General features: G+C 49.1%; 1 protein-coding gene across 1 annotated transcript in view; it reads left to right on the top strand.

The window, feature by feature from the left end:
- Positions 1-9090, top strand: part of TLL2 (tolloid like 2) — a 128215-nt gene extending 119125 nt beyond the window's left edge. The window contains exons 18-21 of the mRNA XM_024734994.1: positions 1533-1660; positions 4648-4861; positions 7227-7477; positions 8956-9090. Of these exons, the coding sequence (XP_024590762.1) occupies positions 1533-1660; positions 4648-4861; positions 7227-7477; positions 8956-9090 (728 nt within the window). The remainder of the gene's footprint in view (positions 1-1532; positions 1661-4647; positions 4862-7226; positions 7478-8955) is intronic.
- The last annotated feature ends 15581 nt before the right edge of the window (positions 9091-24671 follow it).

The following is a 24671-nucleotide window of genomic DNA, read 5'->3' as shown; positions in this document are numbered from 1 at the left end:
TGACACATATTAAGCGCTTGAAATGTTGATAGATATCAGCCATCTATGTCATAATCATATTTACCGTTTGCAGGTCTAATAGTAAAATAGAATTTGGGGAAGACTTTGCTCCCTGCTCCATTCACTACTGGGAGTCCAGACGGCTTTTAGTGTCCAGTCACTCTGGGAAAGGCCTTCCCATGTTCTTACCCCATCCTGCAAAGGGAGTTTGAGCATCTCGATGAACACACAGGCCTCCAGGCCTTGTCCCCACCACAGAGCCCCACGTGCACATCAGGGTGAGGGAAGATGTGAAGACCTCATACCCCTGTTCTGGGATAAACATTTCAGAATTAGGAGATACTGGCTGGGGCGCCACAGAGACTGGTCAGGGCCTCCCTGGAAGGTTAAAGAATGAGCTTAGACATCTTCAGAAGCCCAACCTCGAGCCCAGCGCTGTGACCTGGACACAGGAGGTCACAGGTTGGGTTGAGAGGTGGATTGGAAGAACTTGGAAGGAACTGTCATTCTGGAACTTAAAAAAAACTTTGTTTAGACCCTGTGGCGTGGATTGGGGGGTGTGGCAGGAGGGATATAACTCCGCTAAGGTCCCATCAGGTGAACTGTGTGTGTTCCCCCAGGGTGGCAGGGAGTGTGGCAGCGAACATCCCACGTCTGAGCTGCTGCCCCTGTTGGCGCCCGTTCTCTGTGGGGCTGCGGAGCAGAGGCAGCAATGAGGGGGAACCTCCGTGCAGCCGCCCCTCCGTTTTACCCACCCTCACCCTCCAGCTGCCTCAGCCTGAAGCCACAGGGCAGAGACAGCAGTGGTACCTCCTCAGCGCCCTCTATTTCCTAATGAGCAAAAGCAAAGGTCACCGACCAACAGGCCACTTGCCATCTCTCAGCTTATTTTCTCAATTAGAAGGTGGGAAGGATTAAATGAAAGGATGCAATCAAAGGGCTTAGTGCAGTGCTCGACACAGATAGAGACAAATTCTAGCTATTGGCCAAAACGCTACTTACTAAGCAAGTCGTGGGACCACTCTTTGCAAATAGCATGGTTACCAGGCCAACATCTGTAGCCTCCATTTGAAATTGCTTTGGAAACTAAAAGAAGGCATAGTGATGGAGATCTTTGTTAGCACTTACTGAGCATTTCACACGCATTATCTCATTTAATCCATGCATCCCCGCTACAATGTTGGCACCCCTTTTACCAATAAGGACACCAAGGCTCAGAGTCCCAGAGCTTGTAGGTGGTGGCACCAGGACTTGAACCGAGGCCCATCTGACCCCAGGGCCTGTGGTCTCAACCACTAACTCTACCATATTTCCAGTGATGATCACAATGAGAATAGCAGTAGTTAGAAAGGTGACCTGGCTCCAGGAAGGCAGCAAAGCCAAATAAATCAGCAGATCTCTGAGCTGGGGGACCCTTTATTGAGGCCAAACCCTGCCCTCACATATTATGACCATGTGACAAGAGGTCAGGAAAGAGACCCACAAATGAATTACCTCTCTCTCTCTTCTGTGTCCCCCCCTGTCCCCCCCAGCTGGCTGTGTGCACAAGATCAGCAGTGCAGAGGGGACCCTGGTGAGCCCCAACTGGCCTGACAAATACCCGAGCCGGAGGGAGTGTACCTGGAACATCTCTTCAACCGCGGGCCACAGGGTGAAACTTGTGAGTTATTTTCAAAGTTGATGGACAACACGGACTTCGGTATCAGGCTGACACGGGTCTGAGTCTCTGCTTGGCCTCTTCCCAGCTCTGAAACTTGGGGAGGTTACTCAACATTTCCAGGACTCAGTTTTGTTATCTGGAATATGGGGCAGCTAATGAAACCTACCTCTCCGGGCTGCTGTGCAGATTAAGAGAGGAGGCACCTGAAGCCCTCCGCCCAGGGTGGTGGGTGAGAAAAGCTCTGTAAATAGCACCTGTTCACAGTGGTGTCAGTATGACCTGGCACCCATCACACAGATTTCAAGCGCTGTTTGAGATTCAATAGTTTGCAGTTACAATATTTTACAAAAAAACAAAACATTCTCAAGGTTAAAAAAAAAATGTAGTCAGTCGGAGGGTTGAAAAGTGGAAATCAAGTTTCCAGATCCTCATGCTCACTCTAGGAATGACTTCTCTGAACATTTTCTTGTGAATTCTTCCAGAAATTTCTGTGTGTGTACGCACAGGAACAAATACGTATCCTTTTTCTTGCTCACGTTTCTCAAATGGGTTCTATTATTCATAGTCTCCTACAGCTTACATTTTTTCCAGTTACCAATAGGAGGTTAAGTTATGTATGCTAATTCTCTCTTGAATTAAAAATATCTATCTTCCAAGCCTTTCTTTAAAGTCCCATCCACGCATATGATTGTGGTGGTCTGCGCACCATGCTCGGTTATTTCAAAAGAGAAATGAGTTTTTCCTACAAGTCTTGTTTCTCAGCCACCAGGGACTCCCAGATCGTGGAGTGTAAAACAAACCCTCTTGCCTTCCGGAGAAGTTGTTGTATTCCAGCAGACAAACAGTTTTTAAATGGGTCATTCTAACTCTGGAGATAGCTAAGCTCTTCAGAATGTACGTGGATGTCCCCCTGCATTATGGACCAATAATGCAGGGAGAAGGGGAGAGAACAAAGGAGCAGGTGATGATAAATAGATGATCACCCAGGGACTGGCGTGGGTCTTTACTGGCGAGAGCGGTGAGGAGGACAGGTGGATGAATGGGCGCCCAGGCTGGGCACGGGTGCAGGCCTGGGGCATCGAGGGGTGAAGGCAGGGCCCCTGACCACAGGTGCCCACGTGGGCACCTCATATGCATGGCTGTCCGCGTAGGAAATGCTTTCGGCTGCTTTCCTGGGTCAGTCAGAACAGCCTTGAATCTGGGCGAGGGTGAATTAAAGCAAGTGCGTTAGAGAAAGGCTGCCGTCTGCCGGAAGACGATCGCCATGGCAACACAAATCTCTGAAGACAGCGGGGGAATGGCGCGCCCTGGGGTTGGGAACGCACAATTTGCACGACTGGTAGTGGCGCTTCCCTGGAAGGGCCACAAGGTTTTAGTAACTGCCCCAAACGTCTTTTCCTGTTCTCTACAGTACTGAGGAAATAAAGCAACCGATCACAGTGGCCAGAGTGAACCCAGATCTCCAATTGATCTGAGGCACATACATATGCGCTAGTTCTTAAATACTTCCTTGGGAAGTGGATGGTGGGTATACTGATCACGCTCTACCTTTTTGCTACCAGAGTGCGGGCTGAATACTTACCAGGAAGCTAGTGTTTGACTGCACAGGGATAGCCACAGGGTGTCCTATGGACTTTTGGGGAGCGCCCCATCTCCCTGGCCCACCGTCACCCTCCCATTGCATTGCTCACCCTGGTCCCACCAGCACCCCCTTCCTACTCCTGGCCACCATCCCTACCCCAACTCTCCGGCCCCACCTCCCTTCCTATAAGTGTGAAGAGCTTTGCCCATTTCAATGCTCAAACACAAGATGTGTGTGTCATTCTTACAAAAGCCAATGGCCTCTCTATTTCTCCCTCTCTACCTCCATCTCTGCTCTGTCACCCCGGGCCCCTTCTTGTGAATTGCGATCCCTTCCAACCCCCAGCTAATGTTCTCTCTCCCTCTCTGTCATTCGGTCCAAGTCTTCAGTTAAACTCTCCCCTCTCACCTTGTCCCATCCCCCTCGTAGCCATGGGCAGGCCATCGGCCAGTCCCGGCGCCTGAGAGGCCCTACATTTGGGGCTGCAGAGCCTGGTTTACAGCCTGGAATTATGGGGTTGCCCTGGCCTGCTTCAGGGGATGGTCTTGCGGGGACAGAGAGGAGGGAGGCAGTATAGCCTGGTGATGGTTAGGAGTGTGGCCTGGAGTCAGGCTGGCTGGGGGTCCAGTTCAGCTCCATCCTTCTCTAGCTGTTTGAATGTGGGCAAGCCACTTAACTTTCCTAAGACCCAGTTTCCCCTTCTGCACACTGGGGATAATAGTAGCTCTTCCCTTACAGTATTATCAGAATTGAGTGAGAAAATGCAGGGCTCTGCATGGAAAAATATATTCAACTCTGGCCAGCCACTCTCAGGACAATGACGTGGAGTAGCGCACACTTCATGAAGTCTCATTCACACGGTGCAGTGCAGAGGTTAAGCGCAAGGGCTCCTTGACCTCCTGGCCATGGCCCAACTCTGCCAGTGGGTGACCTTGGGCAAGTTATCCGACAGCCCCGTGCCTCAGTTTCCTCATCTGTAAGGCGGAGGTTCTCATGGTGGACACCTCATAGGGTCGTGAGGATGACTACTTACAAAGCATTTAAAACAGTCCCTGGCTCAGAGTGAGCACCTTGGTCCCTGCTGCTCTCATCGTTGAGGGAGAAGCTACAGGATGTGCCAGAGGAGCACAGACACCAACAAGCACTGAAACGCTCTGACCCCGGCCATCTTATCCGCAAAGTGGTCGTGGTAGCAATAGCTCATAGGGTTGTTCTGGGGACAAAGAGAGGGGCCAGCTGGAGACCTGCTCAACAGATGTGGCCACCATCACCACGGGCTCCGTGCCGCCTGCACAGCTGGCTGGGCAGATGCGTGTCCTCGTGCCCCTTCCTCTCCCACCGCGGGAGAGATGGGCCCGCCCCGTCTGAAGTGACCGTGCCTCACTTTCTGCTCTTCCATCCCTAGACGTTTAACGAGTTTGAGATCGAGCAGCACCAGGAATGTGCCTATGACCACCTGGAGCTGCATGACGGGCCCGACAGCCTGGCCCCGGTCCTCGGCCGTTTCTGCGGCAGCAAGAAGCCAGACCCCGTGGTGGCTTCGGGCAGCAGCCTGTTTCTCCGCTTTTATTCGGACGCCTCGGTGCAGAGGAGAGGATTCCAAGCCATGCACAGCACAGGTGCGTGGGCTGGGAGCCCGGCCTTCAGCTGATCCCCACGTGGACTGCAGATAGATGGGTGATCAAGGCAGGGGAAGGACCACCTTTAATTCTGACTATGGGGGATGAGCAGTATATGATAACATGTCCCTTTTAAAATGAAACATGGGCAACCATAGGTGTAGGGTTGTTTTCTTTTAGTGTCCTTCATTGACAACCTTTGAAAGGGACAACCCTTTGTCGGCGCTACGTTCCTTTCCTCCCTTTCTTTCTTCCTCCCACCGCCCCCCACCCCGCCTTTAAAATTTTACTTGTAATTTTGCTGGTCTGTGAAACCCTGAGTCCGGGTGCTGAGTGGTGGAGAGTAGCCCTTTGTACCCTCCAAGGACCAGTTCCAGAAAATGAAAAGTGTTTTTGTTCCCCATTATTTTTCCTCACTTGAAATAAATAACTTTATTCAGCCCTTTGGAGGAAAATGTTTATGCATATAACTTACATTATTTACTGTGTTAAACGGAAGAAAGTAAGAGCACTGGCTCTGCTCTTTAGCCATTTAAAGGATACAACTGGGACTAGAACCCTTGAAGCAACTTTGACTCTCTGATCCTGGCCCTCTGGCAAAGCGGTGACTGTGCAGCCCACTCAGAGTCTGAGATCACGATGACGATCCCTGTGAGGTTTTCTGATCCCTTTAACAGCCCCTCCTCCCAATTTGTTCCCAGAACCAGAAAACATGAATCAGGTGAGACGAAATGACAGCCAGCACCTTCTCCGTCTGGCTGGCCCTCGCCTGGGAGAAAACTCCCCACCGTTCATGGCTGCGTTGTCACTTCCCCGGTGAAGTTTAAAAGCCACTAACTAGTGACTTCACCCTCTTGTCCCTGCGGACTGAGTGTGGGTGCTCAGGGTAGGTCAGGGTCCTTCAGGCAATGGGGGCACACTCAGGTATAATCGTTAATTGAGGAGAGTTTAATAAGGGACTCTTTACAGAGGGGTGGGCAGGGTGTGAGGACACCATGGGGGCAGTGCAGCAACCAGGGCTAGGGTGCAAGGCTGTTACTACCCCTGGCCTGGATACCAGACGAGGGAACGGTTCCTGGAGCCTAGAGATAGAGGGGAGCAAACAGAGGGCCCCCCAACAGGAGCGAGGACCAGGCAAGGAGGGGGCCTGGGACTAATGACCTGACCTCTCTCCTCCCTCCTGTGATCTGCTGGTGTTCCCTGTGGCTGGATCATGAAGGCAAAGGGCTCATCCATGTAGACCCAGAGGTCTGCCTCCAGGGGCCCAGAGCAGGTGGGGAAGAATGGAGAGGGGATCTGGCAGGATGGATGGAAGGCATCCTGCCCTGCTAAGTGCCCATTTCCTTGCCAGCCACGTCTCAAGAATTTGAAATTTCCCAAAGACAGCTCAGACCTGGAAGAAATTCTAAGCTAGAGCACACATGGGATTAAGAGTTGGCAGTCGGACAGGACTGGGGCCAGGCTGGACATGGAGCTCCAGCTGGGCTGGGGAATGTTACCAGATAGTGTGGAAGCCACGCCAGCGGGAGGAGGCATGGAACACATTGAGGACCTGCTGTGGAGGAATTTGCCTTCAGAATTTCTGTTGCTTTCTAATTTCCCATCCCTCTCATTTACACATTTTTATTATGTGGTCTCTAGCAGCCTAGACACATGGTAGGATGGGACTCAGGCCAACCAGAGTTACCGTCCCAGTGAAAAAACGCAGAAGCCAAGGCTACAGAATGCAAGTCCAAAGTACAAGGCGCAGCTCGCCTGTAACACTCACGGGGTTTCAAAGCTGGCCTATAGTTAGGCTCTCAAATGCAGGCTCCAGCCAGGTCTATTCTGAGGTTTCAGGTTTGAGCGCTCACCAGCAGTTTTGATGTGCTTTTGGTGCCCTCTGCTGGCAAAATAACGAATTACAGTAAGTCGGCCGGGCAAGCGTGAGCCCTTTTCAGATGCGTCTAACGCTTCCACGCAGTAAAGTGGTAATGATCTATCACATCCCAGCGACCAGGCGGGCAAATCATCCATTGGCCCCAGGTCTCCATAACTGGAGAGAGGAAAAGGCTTTTGTCCGTATCATGCCTCGGTATTCCCCGAGGCCTCCTTATGGCCCAATCTGGGAACATAGGACCTTGGTTTTTACGTAAGGGTCAATTTGGACTCCCCAGTGAGCCCTGAAACTCCTGGATCTCTTTTACTCCTCTGTAAAATGGGCTGATGAAACTTTCCCGACCCTTCGCACAGGGCACACACCAGGCTTTGTGGAGAAAACTGGCCTGTACGGAGGGTGTGAAGAGAAACTGGGGGCCGGGAAGAGGGGATGCAGAGCGTGCGCTCTCTGTGCGGAGGGGGCATCGCGCTTCTCTCTCCGCTCTAGAGTGCGGGGGCAGGCTGAAGGCCGAAGTGCAGACCAAAGAGCTCTATTCCCATGCCCAGTTTGGGGACAACAATTACCCGAGCCAGGCCCGCTGCGACTGGGTGATCGCGGCGGAGGACGGCTACGGCGTGGAGTTGATATTCCGGACCTTTGAGGTCGAGGAGGAGGCCGACTGTGGTTACGACTACATGGAAGCGTACGACGGCTACGACAGCACGGCGCCCAGGCTCGGCCGCTTCTGCGGCTCCGGGGTGAGTCCCGGGGATGCGGGGGAGGCGGGCCGCGGAGCTGTTGGGTCAGACACACGTGCGTCAGGATCCCTGCTGCTTATAACACCAGCCAGGAGGCCCGCTCTGCTGGAGCACAGAGGGAAACTGGAGGGTAGTCGCAGAGGAGGTTGGGAGGTACCGGGGACCTAATACCGAGGTCAGCTAGGTAAGAGCAATAGCCTTCAGGCTTTAAAATGTTTTTTTATTATACTTTTGCATATTCCACATATTCACAATTCTCTCTCCCAATAAAACCAAATGCCTGTGAAAATTATGAATCACTCTTTTACTGCAAACATATTAGTTATGCTCAAGGTCATGATCATTTTTCTCATTATCACCTCTTTCCTGGGCCACCTCCTCAGGACAGGGCAGGCCTGTTTTGATCACTATTTCCCCAGCACCTGAAATAGGGCCTGGCATGTAGTTGGTGCTCAGTGAAAGTGTGTGGACCAGCCAGTTCAGTGTCCTGGGCCCTCTCTGGCTGTACCATGCTGGGCACTGTCCACCTTCAGGGCTGATCACTCAAGCTTCTTTGCAACTGGCTGGACTTACATTAAATCATTTTGGAGTCCTTAGTGCTTGTGCTAAACAGAACCTCAAACTGGCATTTGCATGAGTCTTTGACTAATTTCCCTTCATCTTCTCTCACCCTCCAAAGAAGAAAGGATGCCGAAGTGTGACTTAGCTGATGCAGTACCTTTGAGAGCTAAAGTCTTTCAAACTGTGGGGTCCACATGCAGAGGAAAACCTTGGAGGGTCCTGAGCAGTGAAATGTACGGGAAGCCCAGTTTGGTTCCGTTAGAATCTGTCAGACAGCAGCCTCAGAACCTGGCTCCCCTTCATCCACCACCTGGCAAAACCTTTCTGACAAATGTAGTGGCTCCATCCCATGTTTTGTCCTTGGACAGGACATAGACCTCAACAATGGTCTTTGTCTTAGGTCTCCTGGAAGACACATCACAGTGGTGACCCTAGAGCTGGGTGATTCATGGTATACAGTTTACAGTGAGAAAAACCTGAGCTTGCAGTCTATCTAGTTGTGTGAACCCGAGTCTCATCTCAGTCTCCTCAAGTATAGAATAGAGATAGAACCTGCCTTACAAAGTTGTTGTAAAGTTTACATGAGATGAGATCGGAAAGTGCTTAGAGAAGTGCACTTAATTAATCTATGCACTTAATAACAGATTCTATATGAGCCATGCATTTCAGGTTGTCTTTGGAAAAGCAGGGCTGGGGCAGGGGGCGGGGGTGCTCTCTGGAGCAGAATTTGAAAAGCTTTCCTTTGAAAAAGAGCTTGTTTTGTTGCCCTTCAGAGCCTCTGGTGCCAGGGATGCCTCGCGGCATCATCGGCCATCCTACGTCTTTGTGTAAAGTTCTGTCTCATTCTCCTTATTTTAAACTCCAACCACAGCCAACTGGCTTAAAGTCCCTCTGGTTCTCCTTTCTCCTCCCCTCAGCCATTGGAAGAAATCTACTCTGCAGGGGATTCTCTGATGATTCGATTCCACACGGATGACACCATCAACAAGAAGGGCTTTCAGGCCCAGTACACGAGCACCAAGTTCCAGGATGCCCTGCACATGAAGAAATAACGTTGTTCTTGGAAAACAGGAAATGAGAATGTTTTTGTTATAACAATGGCACCTTGTGAATTTCCTTAAAGCAGTGTGCAGTATTATTCTGGAACAAAAACTCAAAATCTAGCCTTGGAGGTGTGTGTATCTGAGGAAGTTCAGCCAAAACAAGGAGAGAAGATGTTCCTTTGATTCCAGCTGCAATGTTACCAATCATGGAGTTTTAAAGATTCAGATTTGACGTCCCTGACTATTCAAGCTATGCCTGTTCACTCTCCTTGTCCCTTGCTCCTATGAGGCAAAAGCCCACTCTTGGGTGGGTCCTTCCTCTATTTCTGGACGTGCTTCCATAGGTGTCAGGCAGTGTGACCGTGTCCTGGAGACACGGGTCATCTTCTGTCTACACCGCGCAATGAGGATAAAAGCCTGGCCATAGTGCATGTGTTCCTCACAGCTTTGGCTGGAGACTTTTGCTATGTCTCTGCCAGGGACACGTCACCCATGAAACCTGAGAATATGGGCGTCAGGATTAAAAAAGGCATCACAGTAAGCAGTGCACGGAGGGAGCTGGTGTGTGAGGATCCCTGTCATGTAGCAAGGAGACCTCCAGCCTTTCCTCTGCATCATCGGCTCTCCCTGCCCACGTTGGGCTCCCCCATCCCTAACTGCATTAAAGGACTAAGGCATCTGCTGTAACTTCAGCAGAACATTTGCTGCTGAGAGTCCCTAATCTGCCAAGAAGAAGACATCCTGACTTGTCCTCCTGCCCTCGCTGACTTGGAGAAGATTCCTCCTGGCCTTGGGATTCCATGGGCTGAGAACATCTATTCTTCCAGCTTTGGAGGCACTTGCTGTGGTTGACCTTGACTCTTGACAACCAACTCAAACTGCATTTGCAAGACGTGCAAAGACATCTTATGAGGGACCATTCAGGTCCCTCGTGGGGTTAACGTCATTGAAAACTGGTTAATTATAAGTTATGTAAGAATCAACACCTTGTGGAACAAGTCTGCTGTGACTGACTTCCTGAAACCGGTCGGGTTCAAGAGTGCATGGGTGACGTTGCTCAGACTAGCACTCAGTCACCAACCTGCAATCAGAATTCACCACACTTGGCACTTGTCCTAGAGAAGTGTAGAGGATGTTGTTTACATAACTTTGAAACCTCCAGGCGTACTTTGAACAGTGAGGTAGTTTTGAATGGCATTTCATTAAGGCATCTATGGGCATTATGAGCTAAAATCTGTGGTATGTTAGCTTTAAAAGAGTATTTATGTTGGAATAATTTTTAAATAATGTTTACATGACCGTAAGTCCCGTGTGGTTGGTATCGAACACGGGACAGCGCACGAGAGGGTTTTTGGTGAGAGCCGAGATCACTCCCAAGCACCAGACTTCCTTTGGGATGAATCAACCTCATTTGAAACAAAGTATTTGTAAAAGATTAAAGGTGGTATTTTTTAAAGATCAGAATATACTCCCAGAGGACTATGTCTAATTAAAATGATTGCTGGGAGTTAAAAAAAAAAAAAAGATGAAAAAAGAAGAGCACAAAGAAAGGTAGAAGAAATGCATGGGACTATTTTTTCCTTAAAACAGCAAAAAACAAAGTATTATTAATAATAATATATGTCTGTATATATGTATGAATGTAAAGGATCAACTGTCAGAGCCTTAATCAATGCAGTGTGATAAATACTGACCCACTGATTTGACCGAGTAGGCCCTTCTGGACTTGTGCTGTGTTTTATGGGTCTTCATTCACCAAGTTCTCTCTTGGCCTTTCTTGGCCCCGAATGGAGGTCCAGCCTACATTCTTATATTGTGATCTATCACAGCCCCTGTTTCCGAGGGATCTTTGATTCAGCACATAGAGCAGCTTGTCACTGGTTCAGGCCTTACCCGCCTCATAGGGTGGACTCCATTTCTCTGATTTTTGTGTTTTGGTGGCTTTTATTTTGCCCCATCTGATCTTCAGAGTTGAAACTGAAATCAGGATGCATAAGGTGACTGGTAAGGGTCTCTCTCCAAGAACATGAAAATTCTGTAGTTTCAGCCTTTAGAAGTCTGAATAAGATTAATGAATTCCCTGGAAGAGTGAGAGGGAGTCAGAAACAGAGTCAGCTCTGCCTCAGTATTTGCCACCCTCATGAACCAATGGTACTTATTTTTCTCTCTCTAGTATGAGTATTTTCAAAAACACAACTTCAACAATTATCAAGCTGTGGCCAATTTGAAACAATGGGACTCTTATGAAAACCTTTATTTAGGCCTTCTGTGAGTGACGTATTCCCAGAAAAGACAAGCTCTGATTCAGCTGGGGCTGGCCAGACCACTGCCCTTGGAAACTCAGAATCACAGGACGCACGCAGAGTGCAGGTTCTGCAACGAACGCACAGCTGGCTTCACGAGAGAAAGTCCACTCAGCAGAAAGACCCAGGCCCCTGCCTTGGCGCTTCCAAATGCCCAGTGACCTTCCTGCACATATCCCAGGGGACATTACCCCTGCCTGCTTTGTCCTTGGGGCTGTCACAGAGCTCCAAGAAGACTGGCTTCAGTTCGGAGAATTATCTTGATGACCCGATGAAATATTTGGGGTCTGGGTCTTCAGCCTGGTCCAATTCTATTGTAATCTGGTCTAGTAGACGCTAGAACCTGGATCCCAGGGCAGGGTAAGGATCTGGAATTAACTTCAGCTTGTGGAATTTCTCCAAACAGAAAATGAGGCTGTGCATCGATCCACTGTTATTTTCCGCTAAAGTTAAGTTTCCTGTTACTCATGAAATGCTCAGCCTGGTTAAATCATTTGTAAAATCTTGTTAACTAGCAAGTCACACTGGGGTTTGCCATTGATCTTGTCTATTTGATAAATCTCAGATAATTCGTGGTATTGTTATTGTCCAGTGTGTCAACAAGTGTTCCTTTGGCTTCAGCAGATGTTTTTCAAGTTTCCTTTGTAGACTGAACTTCTGAAAAATAATCCCAAATGCCTAGAAGGGTTCTTTATAAAGAAAAAAGAAAAAGAAAAACCGTTTAGAGCATTATCTATAAATATATTGTATTTTTTATTTTGTGTAATTGTACATTTCATGAAATGTTGTCAGTTTCCAAGGGAAAGGGGAGAGGAGCTAACATATGTCTAGAAAGAAATGTTTCATTAAAGAATGAGGATTTATTGATGTGTCCTGGGTTTGTATCATAAGTTCAGACAAGATCTTCATGATCGTTTTCTCCAATACCACGAGAACTTGGGGAGGAGATTAAAAAAAAGGGGACCCTCTCTCTGGCTTTCTACTCTCTGGTGAGTACCCAGTGCCTGGCTCCAGAACAGAGCTCGTTGTTGGACCCAGAAAGTCATGAGCAAAGCTAAAGAGGGCTTCAAAGTTGCCCCCTTTCTTGGACCCAAACAGTCTGGAAATCTGACAACACGAACGTTGTGGCGATGGTTGCAGCTGTAACAGTGCTAGATGTGGTAGACATCTTCCGTTTGTCCCTCAGCAATTTTCTCCACCTGGTTTTGAGCCTGAGGACCACATGTGATGTCTAAAACTGAAGGTCATGGCTCCCATAAGGGGGCTTTCTCTCTGGACTCTGGCAGCCACTCCTTTCATTTGTCCCTTCAGACCTGGGGGGGAAAATGACACTCTGCCCGTCTAACCCTCATGCTGCATTATTCCCCAAGGGGAACCTTTATAAATAGTCCTTTTAATAAGCCCCCTTAAATATAGCTAGTTGAGTATATCACTCATTTCCTGTGGGGGCCCTGGCTGATACAGGGTCCATTTCTAACACAAGGACAGAGACGCCGTCTGATCAAGGACGGTCTTTTGAGGTTGACCAGATGAAGAGACTTTAGGGTGTGTTTGGAGTTTTGTGGGTCAAATCAGGGAAGGGTAATATGGCACCATGTTTTTAAAAACATTCAGTCTTAATGCAAAACTAATACATGCAACTGTTTTGTGCTATACGTAGAGTGTCAAGGTTTTATGACTTTTCTGCCCTTTTGCAGTCACCAGTACCTAAAGGATGAGCCCCAGTGGTGCAGGGGTATGAATGCTTTATGTATCAGTCAGGATAAGGTAGCTTATGCCACAACAACAGCAAAAAACCCTCACCTGTCAGGGTCTTTACAGGAGAAAGACTTATCTCTTGTTCATACTACGTGTTCATCTCTGGTGTTTGGAAGCCCTTCCACACCATCCTCAGTCAGGACTAGGCTGATGGAGCAGCTGCTACCTGGAGGCTTGCTGATTTCTGTGGCAGAGGGAAAGAGTGTGACAAATCATACACTGCCTCTCATGACTGCCTAGGCGTGACACATCACTTCTACTCACATGGCATTGGCCAAAACAACTCGTAACTCACGTTAAGAATGAAATGAACTAGAACTATCTGGTGGATCCCACTAATGGTTCTCACGTGTGACATTCATAGGTCAGGACATGACCAGAGTCCTTCTGTTTGTTTTCACATTTTAGCTCATCACGACTTCCCTACTGACATTTTAGATAAAGATATTTTAAAACCAGAATAAGACCACCTATTATTTGGAATGGACCAGCTTTTTAAACTGACCAGTTGTCGCCTGGCAAACTATCAGTGTGATCGGGCTTGTACAGGTTTAAATACAAATGATTAGAGAATCGCAGGGTTGGCAGCTCTAACCTCTCACCCGCTAAGGGCATCTCTTCTACAGTTTCTAAGGTGATAATTCTCAGATCCGATACCTTCCAGAGGAAGTGAGCCGATAACCTCACTTCGCCCATAACCTCTTCTTTGGGTGATGATGCCAAGTTCCCTTTGCAGAACCAACTCGTCTCACGTTGGAGGGACCCACGTTGGGCAGACTGTCAGCCAGGCCTAGGTCCTGCTTGGGCACATGACCCAAACCAGACTGTTACCAAGCAGGGCCCTTGGACTCTTTGATCAATAGAAATTGATAGGAGGCCAGATGAGAAATTCAGGCAAGGCCTTACTGGGACTCCTGCTGCAGCGCCAGGGAGCGAAAACATGTAACAGGTTCTCTTGCTCACTCCCTGAGGGGGGCAAGCTCGCCCCTTATATGAGGTGAGGGTCAGGCCAGAAGGGTGACTTAGGTGGTCTGGCCACCCGCTGGGGGTGCCACGTGCAGGGTGTGTGCACAGTACCCTGTTTCTGCTCGGACATCTCAGACGTGGCAGCTGGGTTTTTTGGTCTCTTTGTATCTTTTATAGTTTCTTTGAATTTTGTTGCTTGAGGAGAGTTTTGTCCAGGTGCAAGCACGGCAGCAAAGGGCCCCAGGTCCCAGATCCCAGTCTGTCTCAAGACCAATCAGATCGTCTTCCTGGAACTGGAGTCCTGGTCAAGGGGCAAAAGGGCCAAGCTACTTCGGAGCTGGTTTTCCCTGGGAGGACATCCTGAGAGGACTGTCCAGGAGTCCTTACTGCTGAAGCCTCAGGAGCAACCCAGAGCTGGGGTCCCTGCCCTCTCTTCTTTCTGTGAGCTCCCCTACACTCAACCAACCAATTCCCCTTCTTCTTAAATTAGAAAGAGTCTGTTTTGATGCTTATGACCAGAGAACCATGACTGACCCAGACTCTTAGGCCAGAGCACCCTCTGACTGGAGGTCTTAGCAATTCTTCTAAAGAAGTAACGTGTCCGTCAGAGGGAGAGTTGGTGATCAGTGGATGCATAGCAAACAAAAAGAGTCCAAAAGGACCTTGCTGGTCTTGCCCATCCACAGACAGCCTAGTCAGAGGGAACAGGGGCCATCAACTCGAGTTCCTTGGTCCAGCTCTCTGGCCCAGGTGTGAGTCTATGCCCACCAAGCAAAGTTAGAAGCATAATTTGTACCAGTTGTGCTGATTTCAATAGTCCCGTCATTGTAAACTGTATTTTCTCCACTTGATAGATTCAGGCGGAGGCTGGAAGAAGTTACTTCACTTGCCTAAGACCTCACACGGTCCAGAAGGGCGGCCAAGGCTTTCCACACAGGCCTCTCTGAACTGTGCTGTCTCCCCAACGTCCAGGCACCTGTGGATTCAGTTGAGCCGTCACTGTGGCGTCTTGGGGACTGGAAGCCCCATGAGGCAGAGGCCACGTAGGTCTTATTCAGCACAGCATCCCAGTGCCTGGATCCCCACACCCCGTTTTCCAGTATCACCTGCCTAGGCAGATGGTGCCTCCACGCCTGTTAGTCAAGCCCCAAACCCAGGAGTCGGCTTCATTCTGATCTTCCCCTCCCCTTCTCTCTCCTCCCCTGCCCCACATTTCTTCCATCGTCAAGTCTCACTGCCTTAATCCCCACAATAAGCCACAAACCCATTGACTCCTCTCCATCTCCACTGTCCTCATCCCAGGGCAGCCAGCCTCACCACTCACTTGGGCTCTGCTAACCAGTCTCCAGGTTAACACTTGTGTCCCCTATAAACCAGGCTCCACAGAGGAGCCGGGTAATATTGTCAACATCAGTTAGATCATCCCCTCTCCCTCCCAAAAGCCCTGAAAGTGTTCCCATTGCTCTACGATGGAAATCTTACCGTGCCCTGCCTGCTCACATCACGGGCCCTTAGCTCACTCTGTCTTTAACCTCTTCCAGGTCCCTCCCTGCAGGTACACTGGCCTCCCTCTGGTCCCAGCACACGAAGCCTGCTTCATCCCCGGGACTTTGCATTTCCTGTTCCCTCCGCCTGGGACCCTCCTCTCATCTTTCACGTGCATCTTAAATGTCAGCTCTCAGAGACGTCTAAAGCAACTGCCTCCTGGTCACCCCAGTCACTCTTCCCTGACACCCCGCTTGCTCCTCCACAGTGGTTTTTGCTGTTTAGTTCAGATTGTTGTCCATCTGCCTCGCTGGAACATACATTCCCTAAGAGTTCGGGCCTCATTTGTCTTTATCACCAAGCCCAGGACAGTGCTCAGAATAATACGTGACATAGAGAAGTTGTCAAAAAGATTTGTTTAGTAAATGAATGAATGCACTCATTGAAATGACCAAATGATTGGTTTTAATTGTTTTGTGGACATGAGACTCCAACTCCTTCATTGTTTTAAAGAGGCAAACTCCTAACAAAGAACTCGTAAGAATTATAAGGTAGCCCACCTTCATGGCTTCCTCCAGCTCTGCGAGGCTCCCCATCAAAATGTGAGAACAGAAAGGGGGTGAAGCTAACTCACCGCCACGCGTCTCATTGCCTGCGGCATGTGCTCACTGAGGCAGCTACAGCCTCCGACACAGAGCGGGCTCCAGCCCCCATCTCCCAGGCCCCTACGTCGATGCTGGTGATGTGTTGACTCCATCATTGCTGGGACGGGGATCACGCCACGGCCTAGCAGCTGGAGGTGGAGTGGCCCGCCTCACTCAGCCTGTGTAACCCATTGTTTCTAAAGGGATGTTGGTGCAGGAGTCGCCAGGCTCTCAGGCCAGCTCTGGGTTCTTTGCTGAGATGGAGGTGTAACCAAGGAAGGGGCTTGAAAAGTAAAAAGGACAGAAAATGAAGACGACGAAGGTAGATGACCTGGCCCTTACACAGTGGCCCTGAAGCAGAAGACCATCTTCCCCAAGGGGTGGGCCAAGGACTGGGCTCCTCCCCTGACCATAAATGGCTTGGCCAGAGCTCTGTGGGAGCCACCTCTTCTCCTGTCACCCTTGCTCTCCCAGCTGGATGTTCCTACAAATGCAAGACACAAGCCAATAACACCAGCAAGAAAGGAGTTTGCTGAGGGCAGTGTTTGGAGAAAGCTCTCGGGAGGCTGTCGGAAATGGTGAGTGCTGGTTAGCGTCTTTCCTCTGCCTAACCTTCATTTCTCTCTATAAAAAACAATCCCCAGACTTTTAGATTTCACATCTCCTAATTCAAATATAACTGTACCCTTGGGGCAAGAAGTTAAGGAGCTTGGCTTTTAATTCTTTTCCAATGTACAATCATTTAAAAACATTCTATCTAGTATTTGATGATTCCATCTTATATTTTAATATTAAGGTTTTGTTTTTAAAACCCCACATACAAGGGTGCAAAGTAAATGTTTCGGCTAATTTCAGTTCCCAGTTGAAGCAATGGGTCCGACCCATGCCTTTATCCTTATTTGTTCAGTCTGCTGTCTGCTGGGTGATCAGCAACAGGGAGAGTCGTAAGTTGCGTCGGGAACCCTCCACCTTCCTTATTGACTTGATACACGTTTGCTTATGACTCAGTCGAATGAAGCTTGGTAAGTTAGAAGAGGCTTCTGTGATTCCTTTTTAAAGAGATTATTAAAAGGAGTTGACATCTAGGAGTAAAGTCTGTTAGAAGCATGCACACGGGAACAGATGTAGGATGGGAGGGCTGAGTGACAGGAGGACTGGAGGGCTGCAGGCCCAGGTTAGAGGGCTGACCTCTCCCACCTCTGGGCCTCCGGGGGTGGGGAGGGGCCCTGCCTGCTGACACCACATTGGAAGAGCTCTCCTGATCCAGAACCCGCATTTCTATCTACTAGGAGCTGGGGGAGTAGCCAGACTAGAGACTTAGGGGTCAGAATTCAACAGTCAGGACCCAGTTCCTGGGGAAAGGGCGGTTCAGGGAGGGTTCAGAAGGTTAGGAAGAAGGCTGTCCTCTAAAGAAGACGCCCTCTGCATTCTTGTTTCTTGAAAATCTTTTTTTTTTCCCCAATAAATTTATTTTATTTTATTTATTTATTTTTGGTTGCATTGGGTCTTTGTTGTTGCATGTGGGCTTTCTCTAGTTGTGGTGAGCGGGGGCTACTCTTCATTGCGGTGCACGGGCTTCTCATTGTGGTGGCTTCTCTTGTTGCAGAGCATGGGATCTAGGCACGCCGGCTCAGTAGTTGTGGCCCGCGGGGTCTAGAGCGCGGGCTCAGTAGTTGTGGCGCATGGGCTTTGTTGCTCCGCGGCATGTGGGCTCTTCCCGGACCAGGGCTCGAACCCATGTCCCCTGCATTGGCAGGCAGATTCTTAATCACTGCACCACCAGGGAAGCCCTCTTGAAAGTCTTTTAACAAGAAGTTAAAACTTAAAAAAAGAACAAAAAGGAGTTGAATTCAGGCTTTGGAGTTGGGAAGATCTGTGATCTAGCCTCTCCCACTTACCACTTGGGGACCTTGAGAAAACTGTCCTGGTTTCGGTCACCTCACCCACGATGTAGAGATGAGAGTGCCCCCCTTGTGGGGAGGGTATGAGTGCAGCGTGTGACCACTCACTCATAACAGTGAGTGGTGGTTATCCCATCCCCCCTCCTTCCCATCACAAACAGCAGACTCATAATGAGTGACACTCAGCCACTGAGATCCTGATGTACCTTCAGAACCATTATGTAGATATCACCTAGTGCTTAGACTAACAATGAGTGCCTTGTACCAAATCCCGGTACTTTGAATATTGCTAATCCATGTAGACAATTCCATGCAACAAGATCTGCTCAGGGGCTTCTCTGTGCCTCGCTCTGTGCTGACTAGGCCATGAAGAATATGACACCACGTGCTCTTCCACCTGGAGTATTTCACAGTTTCGAAAGAGCTGCCACAGACATTATTTCCTTTGGGCTTAGTTAATAGATCCCTGTTTTGAGGATGGAAAAACAGTGCCTGGTAGAATAGATTTGTTGTGAGGAAATGGAGACCAGAGAGTTTGATTCACTTTCCCCAGGCCACACAGCTACTTAGTGGCTGAGTCTGGACTCAAATCCAGATCAGGGGGCTCCAAGCCCAGGGTTGCCTTGCCCCATCCAGCTGCCTCTCTAAAGGACACTGCGTGAGATTCTTCTCCACCCACATTTACGTGATGTTTTTCTTTCCATGAGAGCGCTGTAGGGTGCTTCTACAAAATATAAATGTCTTTCTGAAATTAGCCAAAACCTTCGTCATCCAAATGTTGATAAACAGCACGTGCAATGGCCCACTTGTTGCTGCTCCTCCCTTCTGCTGTCCCCCCAAAGGAAGCTTTGTCTGGGGCCTGCTGACATCAGTACCCGGTGCTCACTGATGAGATAAGGCTCTGGGCAGCTGTGTTTGATGCAGAGACCATCCAGCGTCCTCTGCAGGCTCAGTTGGCATTACCATGAAAGGTAGTGGTTAGGTCCCTTGAGCAGGAAGACCCTGACCTGAGGCGGCCCAGATGTCCCTCTTGTCCTAATACTGTCCTGGAAGAGGAGGTGCAGAATAATTGGGGGCTCCAATTATTCTGCAGAAACTCTAGAAGTCCTGAGGAAGCCTGTAATGTAGTAGAAAGAGGCTGTCACCAAAAGACCCAGTCGTGTGAATTTGGGCAACTTGTTCAAATTCTTCACTGATTTTCTTCTCTATAAAGTGAGGGCCCCCTGTTGCTAAGAGACAGAGAAGTGAAGAGTCTTCACTGAAGTGTGCTGGCTGGCTGGGGACATCCTAATTGAAAGACATAATCTCTGGAGCAGGGGGTAGGGGGAACGATACCTTGTAGGTGCTTGGAACATTTTTAGTTCACAAAGGAATTTCTCATTCATTAACCTCTCTGAATTCCAACCTTCCAGAAAGCTGGCTAAAACAGGTGTCTCATCAATTTTGCATATATTGGGACTATTGCCTGTATTGCCTCTAGAACCATCTTCCAGGTTGGATTTGAGTCACATGGACCAATCCCACTTGGCCTGTTTTAAAAGATAAGCTCCACCTGTTCTCACTTATCCGTGAGGTAATTTCTGAGGAGTCCTGGGCCTCAGCTTCCTCTTCTGTAAAATGAGAGTTCTGCCCTCTTGCACTGTTGGTGGGAATGTAAATTGATACAACCACTATGGAAAGCAGTATGGAGATTCCTTAAAAAACTAAAAATAGAACTGCCATATGACCCAGCAATCCCACTACTGGGCATATACCCTGAGAAAACCATAATTCCAAAAGGGACATGTACCACAATGTTCACTGCAGCTCTATTTACAATAGCCAGGACATGGAACCAACCTAAATGTCCATCGACAGATGAATGGATAAAGAAGATGTGACACATATATACAATGGAATCTTACTCAGCCATAAAAAGGAATGAAATTGAATTATTTGTAGTGAGGTGGATGGGCGTAGAGACTGTCATACAGAGTGAACTAAGTCAGAAAGAGAAAAATACCGTACGCTAACACATATATATGGAATCTAGAAAAATGGTACTGATGAACCTAGTGGCAGGGCAGGAATAAAGACACAGATGTAGAGAACAGACTTGAGGACACGAGGGGGGAGGGGAGGCTGGGATGTAGTGAGAGAGTAGCATGGACATATATACACTACCAAATGAAAAATGGATGGCTAGTGGGAAGCAGCCGCATAGCACAGGGAGATCAGCTCTGTGCTTTGTGACCACCTAGAGGGGTGGGGTAGGGAGGGTGGGAGGGAGACGCAAGAGGCAGGAGGATATGGGGATATATGGATACGTATAGCCGATTCACTTTGTTGTACAGCAGTAACTAACACAACGTTGTAAAGCAGTTATACTCTGATAAAGATGTATTAAAAAAATGAGAGTTCTGAGGTAGATGCTCCTGAAGGCACCTCAGGTCTGAAATGTTAGGATTCTCTTGGATTCTCTAATCCTTCCCAATCTTCCCATTGTCGGCTACCATTTAATTTTAAAACTTAGCAAACACATTGCTTCTAGAATGACAGAACCAGGTCTTGGGAAGCTTCAGGAAGATCAGGAGCTGGAGTTTAAGCCAAGCTGTGGGGAACCAGGGAGGCTGGGGCTGAATGAGAGCCCAGCCAGGAGGCAGGAATCAGGGCTGGTGGACACGAGCGGGGGGCGGGGCAGGGGTCCGGAAAGTAGAAACATGACTTCGGCTCCCTGAACAAGGGGCAGAGAGCGTCGCCAGCTGAGTTGGAGCAAAGTCCACCCATTTTTCACATCCAGGCAGAGAAGGGACTGGGTAAAGAGCAGCCTGGAAAAACTGGCATCAAAGAGCCCAAACTGGAGTGACAGGACATGGGGACAGGGAGGAGGAAGGAGCCACTGGAGGCCCTGGGCAGGGTCTGAGCCGGGTAGGTGGGCACGTGGGCAGGCTAACATGTCGGTGCCCCATCGAGCCAACAATCTTTAAATATTGATGCCATATTTGGGGGAGAGGTAAGGCTGGTTGCTGAGTGAGGGGAGGGCACAGAGGGTTAGCATCTCCTCTGTCATTCTGACCAGCTCAGCTCCAGCCTGGAACCCCTGCCTCAGACTCTGCAAAAACAGAAGCTTGTCTTCCTCAGCTTCTCCTCCTGGGAGGGGGTTGAAGGAGCAGGTGGGTTTTTTTGTTGTTGTTTTTTTTTTTTGCGGTACGCGGGCCTCTTACCATTGTGGCCTCTCCCATTGCGGAGCACAGGCTCCGGACGCGCAGGCTCAGTGGCCATGGCTCACGGGCCCAGCCTCTCCGCGGCATGTGGGATCTTCCCGGACCGGGGCACGAACCTGCATCCCTTGCATCGGCAGGCGGACTCTCAACCACTGCACCACCAGGGAAGCCCGGAGCAGGTGTTCTCGTTGGACCCCAAGAAGAAAGCGCCATCACTTTACACAGTTTCCTCCCTGAAAGGAGTTCCGGGGGAAAAAGCAATTTTTAGCACTCTGCTGAATTTCTAGTGATGTTTCTGCTGCCCTTTTGGGTCAGGACTGCTCAGGCAATAGCTTCACTGGCTGGTCCCTTAATCTGGCCCTGGCTGAGGACCTGGAAAAGGAGAGAGGCCAAGACTGCCTTGATGCTGAGGGAGGAACTCATGACCTCAGGCTCCGCTGCTCCCCTGCCGTCTTTTGGGGCCAAGACTGGGAGGGGAGGCTGGGACTGACTGAGCCCATGGGTCAGTAAATTCTCCCGGAATCCGCCAGGGCCAGTGACATTTGGTGGAGGGGTGAGGAGTCTGGCTGACCATTCCTGGGAGCTTTAATGTTTCCTTCTCTCTTCCAGAGTTTTTCACTGAACTTCACACTCCCGGCCAACACAGTGAGTACAGCGGTCCCCGTTCACCAGGCAGGTCAGCAGAGATCAATGCAGAGTTGACACTGGGCCTCCAGGATGCCAAAGCTCACGTGAAGCAACAAGTTACACGGGTTCCAAAGGCATTACAAAGAGCTGTGGGTGCTGAAAGAAATGTTTTCTATTATAAAAATTATAAATACACATTTTGAAAAGGAAAATAGCAAAAAACCAAAACAGCTAAATTGCCATCAGCAGAAAACACTGGGGACACTAATTCCAGTCCTGTCTGACTCTACATAAATTTTGACTTTTGTTGCATTTGTACCATGGTCTTCTTATTCTACCCATAACTTTATATGATAAATGTTTTCCGTCCACCTTTATAACCGTACTGAGGGTGGTCACGTGATATTTCTTCAAGTGAGTTATTTAAGTGATTAATCACTCTTAGGAATGATTTTGTGATAAACGTAGGTATAGATAAATCCTTGTCAGCACGTAAGCTGATTCCCTTAGAATGTAGCCTAGAAGGGGAATTATTGGGTCAAGAAGAATGAATGTTTTATGGCTCTGTGACATTTAGTTGCAAGTCCACATGGAGATTTGCAGTTGATGATGGTGGACCGTTTCAATCCAGAATTGGTCCTCCATCTTCTGTTCTTGTGCTGTGTAGAGATAACACGCCAGGATTGTTTTCTGAGCGGAAGTGCTGCTGTGATGGAGCCAGGTGTTTTCCTGGCCCCATTTTTCAGTGGTTTCGGCTGTGCCAAAGTTTTCTGAAAAGTCATACGGTTATTCAAAGAGAATAAACTGAATCATCAGGAAAGAGGACGCTTAAGCCCGTGCTCGTGTTTACTGTACCGTGGGGGCGTCATTCTGGAGAGCAGCAGAAAGGTAGAACCTCGAGACTCACTGCCGGCCTTCTGAGGCCACTGGCGGCCCTGACATCTGTCCGTGACTCCCTGGCACCTGCTCTACCCTCCCGGGGCGGCCCTGCCTTCGGACCCTCCCTGACTTACTCTGCTCCCTGCTTCTGCCTCTGCCTGTTGTCTGCAGACAAATTCCCCTGTCCCTCTCCTTACCTGTCAAAACCTTTTAATATGGCCACTGCTGGCACTTCCCCCCGGCTGCTCGAAGCCAGCAGGTCCATAGCGACCCCGGGTTCTGTCTTATCCTGGCTTGGCCCAGCCTACGAAGGTAACTCAGAGAAGCAAGAAGCCGTTGCTTGGGGCGGTGAGGGTGGATGGGTCGAGAGGCAGGCCCTTACACTGTTAGTCATCACTTTGGGAGCATCTCAGGTTCACAGCACATTTCTCTGAGAGCTGTCCCTCCTCCCTTTGAACCTATGTAGGACAACAGCCACCACAGCCTGCCTGGAACTGTCTGGTTTTAGCACTGAATGCGCTACCACTTAGGCAATTTCTGTGGAAAACCAGGACGGCTGGCCACCCTACCTGGCAGTTATATTTCTACCATAGAACCCTTCCGTTTTGGTGCAGCTGGATGACTGGGAACACCAGAGCCCTGGAAGGTAGGGAAAGGTGGATACTCAGCTCATGGGAGCTTTTCTGCAGGGAGCTGGGGACAGGGCCACATATGCAAGTCTGCCCCTACTGGGCCATACTGAACTGTCAAGTATAAAAACTGGGTTGGGATGCTGCATTTGGTCATGGAAGGCAGAGTAGTCCAACGGTTAAGAACTTGGACCCTGGAGCCAGACCACTCGGCATCTGTCACTTAGGGCTGTGTGACCTTGCACAAGTTACTTGACTTCTCTGTGCCTCACTCTTCTCTTCTGTAAAATGGGGATCGTTATAGTCCTGCTTCACTGGCTATGGTGAAGAATAAATGAGTTGATACAGGAAAAGTACTTGAACAGCCTGGCACATAGTAAGTTCTCCATAAGCATTAGCTGGTACGATTAGCAGGTGTCCATGAGGGCAGAAAAATCCATCTGGAGAGAGAAAGAAGGAAGCAAACAGGCAGAGAAAAGTACAGGTGAAAGGCCATTCTACCCTGGAGTGATGGAGAGATCCCAGGAGGGATGGCTTTGGTTCTGACAAGTTCCCGGTCCCCAGCTTCAGTCCCTAGAGAGGCCAGATTCCCACTGCCCATGGGCTCCATGAGGTACCCCTGAATCCTTAGAGGTAACTCATTTTGGGGGGCCAAAGCCAGCCCAAGTGAATTTCTGTAACCTGAAGACAAAATATCTTACCCAAAACGATATGCAACTCTTGGCATCACCCTGAGAAATAGAACCCTTAAGGTAAATGCAGCTTTAAGGTGGGGGTGGGGTGAGATTGCACTTCGGTAAAACTGTAGCTATTTATTTTTTTAAATTTTATTTATCCATTTATTTATTTCTTAACATCTTTATTGACGTATAATTCCTTTACAATGGTGTGTTAGTTTCTGCTGTACCACAAAGTGAATCAGTTATACATATACATATGTTCCCATATCTCTTCCCTCTTGCGTCTCCCTCCCTCCCACCGTCCCTATCCCACCCCTCTAGGTGGTGACAAAGCACCGAGCTGATCTCCCTGTGCTATGCGGCTGCTTCCCACTAGCTATCTCTTTACATTTGGTAGTGTATATATGTCCATGCCACTCTCTCACTTCGTCCCAGCTTACCCTTCCCACTCCCCATGTCCTCAAGTCCATTCTCTGTGTCTGCGTCTTTATTCCTGTCCTGCCCCTAGATTCTTC

The sequence above is a fragment of the Neophocaena asiaeorientalis genome, unplaced genomic scaffold (assembly GCF_003031525.2).
Source record: "Neophocaena asiaeorientalis asiaeorientalis breed wild unplaced genomic scaffold, Neophocaena_asiaeorientalis_V1.1 scaffold240, whole genome shotgun sequence".
NCBI lineage: Eukaryota > Metazoa > Chordata > Mammalia > Artiodactyla > Phocoenidae > Neophocaena > Neophocaena asiaeorientalis.
This window is presented reverse-complemented; position numbering and strand designations above follow the sequence as displayed.